Source organism: Watersipora subatra, chromosome 3 (genome assembly GCF_963576615.1).
Source record: "Watersipora subatra chromosome 3, tzWatSuba1.1, whole genome shotgun sequence".
Classification (NCBI taxonomy): Eukaryota; Metazoa; Bryozoa; class Gymnolaemata; order Cheilostomatida; family Watersiporidae; genus Watersipora; species Watersipora subatra.
Window position 1 is genome coordinate 2306616 of NC_088710.1, and position 8849 is coordinate 2315464.

Consider the following 8849-nt stretch of genomic DNA (forward strand, 5'->3'; position numbering starts at 1 on the left):
TCAGAAAACTCCTCTTGACGCTCAACCCATGTAATAATTATTGCTATAAACTTGTATGCTTACTCCGAATATAACACTAAGAGCTGCTAACACAGCAGTCTCTGCTGACATCATATACATACATTAGATATAGTATGTATGTATAGCAATATCATTAGGGATGCTAATAGTTCCCACCTACTAATAATAACTATTGATAATTTCTGAAATTATAGTGATATAATTGTTATATTGTGTGATATAATTGTGATACCAACGATATTGTGATTGTGAAAATATGTACAAGTATTAAATACTTGAGTACTTTTGTAGTTTCCATGGAAATTCCAGAATTCTACTCGTGGTCCAACACAAGGAGAAGAAACTCCTGGTGGTGAGTTACTAGTACCTTGTCTCCTTTGTCAGACTGTTGAATCTTGATGTCGTCATAAGACCTTCTGTATGGGAACATCTCTTTGAGAGCTGCTCAAGTAGTTGGAATAGAGATATAGACATAAACTGACTTAGGTTACTCTCAAATACCTTCCTTACCTGCCCTGTGTACTAGCATTAACGTGTTGACATCTTCAGATAATTGTCCACTTGTTTGGCTAATAATTTTGTCTTGTTTTTTTATTCAGCATTTCTCAGACAGATTTGTTCCATAGTTCATGAGTTGTAGCAAGCGGGTAGAGGGCCCCACAGACCCATATGTTTTACTTAGTCTTGCATCTTTGTATTTCCCTATTGCTATTTCCCTATTTGTATTCCCTATCCCTATAACTATTTGTTGTTATTACGGTTTTCTTATACTTAAAGTCGCGTATCACTCAGGAGCCAAGACAACTGGTCTCCTATCATGCAGATATCTACCACCCAACAGTACAGAGTTGGGGGCACTTTGATGCCAATTGAACTAGTTTCATTCAAAGAGGGAGGTATTCAAATCAAAACACCCCTGTGTTCCGTACTTGCTCTACTACAGGCCTGCTGATAGCGAATAGCACTCGGAATAGTAGACGGAAAGAGTAGACGACTCCTTGCAACAAGGAAATTCCTACGTGTTGCTATGAAATAGACACGATAGGCTTTCACTATATACAAGTACAAATTACCAGGCACCAGAGACTCTGGACCTGAGTTTTAGAAAGTACAAAAATGCTATAACTGTTTTCTTTGTTTGTTAGAGCGTCAGCAGGCAGCATCCGCACAGTCTCAGTAATTATTAGTAAGAGACATTTTAGTACATTGATAGTTATTTTAGCCATCTTGGTATACGTATGAGTAGGTTCCAGATCAGCCGGGTGCCCAAATATGGTATCACTGACACTTTCATCCAATCATTCATATTTCTTTCTTTTTTTATATTCAACTGTGACAAACACCGAGTAATTTGATAATTTTATTTATTGTTGCACTAATAGTTTACACTATCGGAGTAAGTAAATTCATGTATGACACTTGTAAGGTTGACTAACATTGCCTCTCTATTCACATAATCAGAGTCTCTGTGTTGCTGTAGAAATGTATTAATTTGAATAATGCTTTTGACAGTAGGCTTCAATCAAGCTTGTCGCTGATATACATTGGAGTGCAAAAATAAAAACTAAGAATAAATATACCAATATGAATAATAACATGATTTTGTTATATACTGTAGTTCTAAATTACAACACATTACATTATCTCGTCATCAAGCAGAAATTTTATGATCATTGAGTCACTTTCTCTTTGAAAATGAAACTGGAATGTAACAAAAAGAGCTGTATAAAGGGTAAAGCACATTTGACTTTGTCTCTTTAGCAAACTATCTTATCTTGTCACAGTCCTGTCTTATTACAGTTCCTTAAGGTAACGTAAGTAGTTCTCTCACTGTCATGGCAACGATGACAAACTTAGCAGGTGCCCAGAAAGTGTGTAGTCTGTGTACCTGAAGTGACAAACAAGATAAGAGATCATCAATACAGTAGGTGCTCTCTGATTCATGTACCAAAACTCTTCACGTAAAGAAATGGCCAGAGGCCCTATATACTCTTGATAATTTCTTGCATACGCCCCTTCCTCCATATCACCAACATTCACAATATGTGCATAAAGAACTAGTAGAGTCACAAGCTAAACATCTCAACAATCAATCAGCATATATTAAATAGTAACTTATATATGACAAAGTAAAAAGAAATCATTAGCTGGGTACTTTCAGACAAGCAGTTACATACTGAGCTGAGGAAAATGCTGGCTGTCTGGGAGGGTTTTAACACTGTCTCAGTATGATAGCAGAAAAGCTAAATGATAAAGTTTAAAATAATATATATCTACAGTGTATCAAGACTTAGTAATAAGTCTTTTTATCCATGTCTATTGAAACAGGTAAATTAGTAGAGAAGGAAGTTTGTGCTCAGTACACGGTAAAGACGATTTTCCTATTATACACAACATACTTTGAATAAATTACCAATTTACATGTAATATTAGCTGATACACGTGTTTTCCAGAATTATTGGTTTTAATTGTTAGCATTTTTTATTAACCATGTTTTGAGCACTCTGATGGTAGGTAATGCGAGGATTGGTCACTAGTGAGAGCACCTGCTGTAGAGTGTTATTCTTTGACAGGCTTCATGTTAAATGACTCCAATTTATCAGAGGTAATAAGTGGAAGGGCAGAAAAGCTACATAAGAAATAACCTCCAACTTCCAACTTATATGAGTGCATGTGTACTTGTAACAGATATTCATAGACAGTCTATAGTTCAGATACCATTATTATTATTATTAATGACTTTATATAAAGTGATTTCTTTTGCAATCACAAAATAGCAAAACAGCCTGTTTGTTGTATTTGTACAGATGTAATTACAGTAATTGTAGTGAAATAAAAAAGTTAACTCCAAATTGCTTTGAAATGTTCTTCTCCTTTTCCTATTTAAACAGGAATTTCAGGCCTTGAATGGGTCAAGAGATTCATATACGTATTCCATTTACAAACAGAAAATGTAGTTTTCTTATGAGAGCCATGAGTTTAAGGATAGTTAATATATTGAACAGAGTATTTTGAAGTATAAACCAGCAATGAAAGTCTTCTAGTATAATGTACATGTATGAAGTATTGTGACGGGGAACAGCATAACACAAATGCTGTTTTTCGCAAATGATAACAAGGAAAATTAAAAGCGCATTCTGGTTACGGTGGCTTACACAAGTGACTTACACTTATAACTTACATTGGTTTAACTCGAAAGTTACAGTAAAAACATCAACCATTTTGGATTGTAAAGGATGAATCTTCCACATCTCCATCTCAACCTCTCCTTCTCATCAAGACCACAGCCTACAGTAATGATTATTGAGCAAAATATTTTTTACTAATTGCAATGTCAAACAAGACTTGATATGAAACTTATTCCTGTCTATTTGACTTACAAGACTCTCTCTCTCGCTCTCTCTGCACTTATATAGTACTTTTAAACAATTCAATTATAGCACATGTAAGTGCAGACCAAGGTAAAACTATGGTACAACCTGCAACACAGTGAAAGGTTGAATCGCACCCAAAACCTTGAATCTCTCCCTAAGAATGACAGCGCAACCAAGTGCATCTAGCTTTACTTGATTATTATTGGTTCAGTAGTTATCAGCAGCTGTTTTAAACAAAACAACACAATTTAACATAGAAATAAGATAACTCTATCATATTAATATAAGGTAGCTCAAAATAAACGTAGTTTTACCGATAAGTTAACTAAAAATGTATTAAACACCATTCTATGTTTATTGAAAACTGGATAACTAACACTAGTATATAGAAATGTCAGAGGGAAGGAATACTACTCTAATATTGGTGTCAAACATTTAACGAGTTACTCTGGGTGAAAGTGTTTTTATATTTAGACTTTTAATACTATAGATGTTCAATTATTGATACAATATTTGAGTCTAACTGAAAGCAGTTTGATAAATTAGACTAAGGTTCTATGGGTAATGAGGGTGCTACCATAACAACCCTACAGCACTACATAACCAACTGCTATAAATGAGTATATAAACATGCTTTCTAATCTGTCACTCAGGTTTGTACACCAAGTAGTGTTAGCTGTTAGAGAATATATTAACTTGGACTTGTCCTCTCTTTGAAAACGCTACTACAGTCAAACATGGATAACTCGCCCACGGATAGCTCGAACACATGGTTAATTCAAACGGTTTCTTTGGTCCGTTCCCATGTAGTGATAAATTGATATAGATAACTCGAACTCAACACTGTTAACTCGAACTGTTTTTTGCCCAACGGCTACCGAAACGGTTGTTATCGCTTTAGAAAATCACTTTATTCCAGGCCATAGAGGTAAACCTCAACTTTTCGTAATTCATAAGCGTCGTTATTACCACCAACGGCAAAATATTTTTGTCAATGAATTTTCTAAAGGTTTGGTGAAATTTGATTTATACCAAACATCCGCTTAGCGATCGCTCTTCGGAAACAAGGAAAGTGGTATTCGTTAAGAGCAACAATCCGAGGCAGTTCAATCAAAAGTTTTACGAGGTTTTACGGTACATTGTATATCACTCTATCACTCACGCTTTTTGAATGGATACTTATTGAACGTACATGTATTCTGTGTTTAGGTCAAACGATGAATAGTTTTCCGACGTTGATTCCGCGTTGAATCAACGTCGGAATGTTGAATGTTTAAAACGTCTTAAAAATTGTAATTAAATGTACACGGTGTCTTAGCTAAAAAGAACTATTCATCGTTTGACCTAAACACAGAATACGTGTGTACATTCAATAAGTATCCATTCAAAAAGCGTGAGTGATATACAATGTACCGTAAAACCTTGTAAAACTTCTAATTGAACTGCCTCGGAGTGTTGATCTTAACGAATCCCAGGTAAAGTGAGGTAATCTTTGCATAAACTTCAAGAAAAATCGGCAAAATTGATCGTGGGTAAAACGCTCAAAAGAAAAAGATGTCTTTTCTTTTGAGCATTTCAACATCGATCAAGTTTTGCCAATGTCAATCTAAAAAACGTCCTGGCAATAACATCACCTCAAACAACAAATCAATCTCAAGTGATAGAAAAATCTCTATACTTTTTGATAAAAACGTTTTAAACTTTACATTAGAAGCATTTAATTTGAAACAAGCCATTTGTGCTTTTGATTTATATTATAGTTTGTATGTATATGTACATGTATCTACTAATAAACAAGTAAATACATGGACTTGTGACAGTGCTCTGATAACTTGAACGCTCTGATAATTCGAACACTTTCGCTCGATCCCGTGAAGTTTGAGTTATCCGTGTTTAACTGTATTTGTTGCGAATCTATCCATCTATCCATCTATCCATCTATCCATCTATCCATCTATCCATCTATCCATCTATCCATCTATCCATCTATCCATCTATCCATCTATCCATCTATCCATCTATCCATCTATCCATCTATCCATCTATCCATCTATCCATCTATCCATCTATCCATCTATCCATCTATCCATCTATCCATCTATCCATCTATCCATCTATCCATCTATCCATCTATCCATCTATCCATCTATCCATCTATCCATCTATCCATCTATCCATCTATCCATCTATCCATCTATCCATCTATCCATCTATCCATCTATCCATCTATCCATCTATCCATCTATCCATCTATCCATCTATCCATCTATCCATCTATCCATCTATCCATCTATCCATCTATCCATCTATCCATCTATCCATCTATCCATCTATCCATCTATCCATCTATCCATCTATCCATCTATCCATCTATCCATCTATCCATCTATCCATCTATCCATCTATCCATCTATCCATCTATCCATCTATCCATCTATCCATCTATCCATCTATCCATCTATCCATCTATCCATCTATCCATCTATCCATCTATCCATCTATCCATCTATCCATCTATCCATCTATCCATCTATCCATCTATCCATCTATCCATCTATCCATCTATCCATCTATCCATCTATCCATCTATCCATCTATCCATCTATCCATCTATCCATCTATCCATCTATCCATCTATCCATCTATCCATCTATCCATCTATCCATCTATCCATCTATCCATCTATCCATCTATCCATCTATCCATCTATCCATCTATCCATCTATCCATCTATCCATCTATCCATCTATCCATCTATCCATCTATCCATCTATCCATCTATCCATCTATCCATCTATCCATCTATCCATCTATCCATCTATCCATCTATCCATCTATCCATCTATCCATCTATCCATCTATCCATCTATCCATCTATCCATCTATCCATCTATCCATCTATCCATCTATCCATCTATCCATCTATCCATCTATCCATCTATCCATCTATCCATCTATCCATCTATCCATCTATCCATCTATCCATCTATCCATCTATCCATCTATCCATCTATCCATCTATCCATCTATCCATCTATCCATCTATCCATCTATCCATCTATCCATCTATCCATCTATCCATCTATCCATCTATCCATCTATCCATCTATCCATCTATCCATCTATCCATCTATCCATCTATCCATCTATCCATCTATCCATCTATCCATCTATCCATCTATCCATCTATCCATCTATCCATCTATCCATCTATCCATCTATCTATATAATATAAACCTCAAAGTTGGTCTGTACAGACGTCTTTCAGTATGTCCAGCTATAGCTATTAAAAGTCTTGGAATTGAAAACTTGCATTCGGCTGCATTTGAACTTACGAATATTGCAACCGCAAATTTCGAACTGAGCATTTAGCCTTCAATCTGCTCTGTTCTTACGATTTTATCGCTCTTATCACATCTATAAATAGGATGCACTCATTAAATGGACACTTTTGATTCTCGCTCGTTTTTTAGTGACATCATTCTATTAGTGCGGGACTATGAATTATCATATTCCGCCATTTTTGTAAATAACTTTTACCGTTGAAAACACAAAGCTTCTGCAATTCATTTTTAGTAAAGGCTAATATTTTTCATGCGAATAACTGTATTATCTCGAATAGAAAAAGCCCAAGTTCTCTCTCCGTTCGGTCAGACAAAGTACCAGACAAAGAAAGTCTGATATCTCATTTTTACATTTGTACCAGTATCGAGAGGTACCAGTATTGTCGCATTCAAAGTTATGATAGATAGCTTCTGTTGTATCAGTAACCTTTTTTATACACACATACACTTTTATGCACAAATTGTTATTATTAATTCAACATATTCAGGATTTTTATTTTTTTTTCTCAGTTCGGATTAATTGTATCATTACCGAATCATCTTTTATTGTAATTGTAGCAGAACAGACTTAATTTAGCTATTATTTGCTAATTGTCTCACATTTACATGTACACACTTTTATAGTTGTTTTATTTTGCTTTTAATTTATTTAACCTGGAAAATTTCCTCATAATATGAAGTTTGAAAGTTACCGTGGTTTGACAAAGTTTAAAAACCTTTACAGTTGTTTTATTTTAACTCCTAATTTATTTAAACATCACAAAATACTTTTTTCATGATATGAAGTTTGAAATTTAGAATGGTAACTGTTGTTATATTTTATATAAAAATAGGTTTTCTGTGCAGACTATTATTACCCAGGCAACGCCGGGCATTCACCTAGTACATATATAAATGTAAGTGTTTGTTTGTCTGTCTGTCATCGTTCGTATGTCCAGTTAATAGCGATCGATTAAAATATGCATGCTTGCACTCCAGTGAGAGGACATGATCTGTAATGATTACATGCACAATTATTCCGAAGAATACCAAGGTGTTTACATGGTTTAGTGGTAGTACGCTTGCTTTCACATTTGTGCATCCGAATGTACAAGTTCGGTTTCTGTGAGGTGCAGTTTTGTTTCGTGACATTCTTAGCTGGCTTCCGACAGACACGGCTCTCATTATAGTAAATATTATAATAAAAGTCAGGTAATTACATAATAATTTACCCAAATTCATCGGGTAAAGAAACTTAGTCAATGTCAACTACATTACCTGCCACTGTTTATAAGCTATGTTAAATCTTAAGCGAGCGTCTAGCATAGGAAGTAAGAAATGTTTTTCAACACTTTATTTTAGCTCTGCTTCGAGCTGGCAAATATTTAAATTATCTATTGGTCAAACACACAGGAATAAACAAACACCTTCATTCAAAAGTTACAATATCAGATGTTGTACATGTTGATTAAAAATAAATTTTCCACGCAAAGACCTTTTTATTACCTGTGCAACGCTGGGCATTGAGCTAGTATGTCTATTCTGTAAAGTGTACTAGCTACTCACCTAATATACAAAACTCAAGGTCTGGTCTACCATCAGATAGACACTCGTTACAGAGAGGCTCGATGTTTTTTATCTTGGAACCATCTTCATCAAGAATCTCCACTCCTGTCACATCCAGGTGCTTTAGCTTAGGTAAAGCATCAATAAGGTTGACCAGTTCTAGAATAATCCGTAAGGTTCTATCAAAACATTATGAATACCTAGTGATATGTTCTAGTTGATGTACTTATGTCTCTGTTGAGAGAGATTACCATTGTGATAACTCACTTTGAACAAGGGCTTCCTTGTACCCTTTTCAACTCACTTATGTTCTTCCTTTTTAAAGACAATATACTTCTAGATTGTTCTGAAGCACTATATATATTTGTCTCAACAGTTCTGAATAGTAAATGCTAGAAACTGGAGGAAGCACTGACCATGTTCATAAACACTTCCTGTTCCTCTCATTCTCAGACTCTCTAGCTCCTTCAACTTTATAAGTTCCTCCATCATTCCTGGCTGAAGGAAACAAAACAGTCCTGATTAAAAATCCTTGTGCAAGAGATACCCCTAACATCAGCAATGT

The 8849-nt window shown here is 35.0% G+C and overlaps 1 protein-coding gene across 1 annotated transcript in view; it reads right to left on the reverse strand.

Annotated features, from left to right (window-relative positions):
- Window positions 1-1490: 1490 nt before the first annotated feature.
- LOC137390055 (F-box/LRR-repeat protein 7-like) overlaps window positions 1491-8849 on the reverse strand; it is a 78576-nt gene continuing 71217 nt past the window's right edge. Inside the window, exons 13-16 of the mRNA XM_068076297.1 lie at window positions 8701-8782; window positions 8285-8443; window positions 3203-3309; window positions 1491-1909 (exon numbers count right to left, since the gene is read on the reverse strand). Of these exons, the coding sequence (XP_067932398.1) occupies window positions 3221-3309; window positions 8285-8443; window positions 8701-8782 (330 nt within the window). The 3' untranslated portion in view covers window positions 1491-1909; window positions 3203-3220. The remainder of the gene's footprint in view (window positions 1910-3202; window positions 3310-8284; window positions 8444-8700; window positions 8783-8849) is intronic.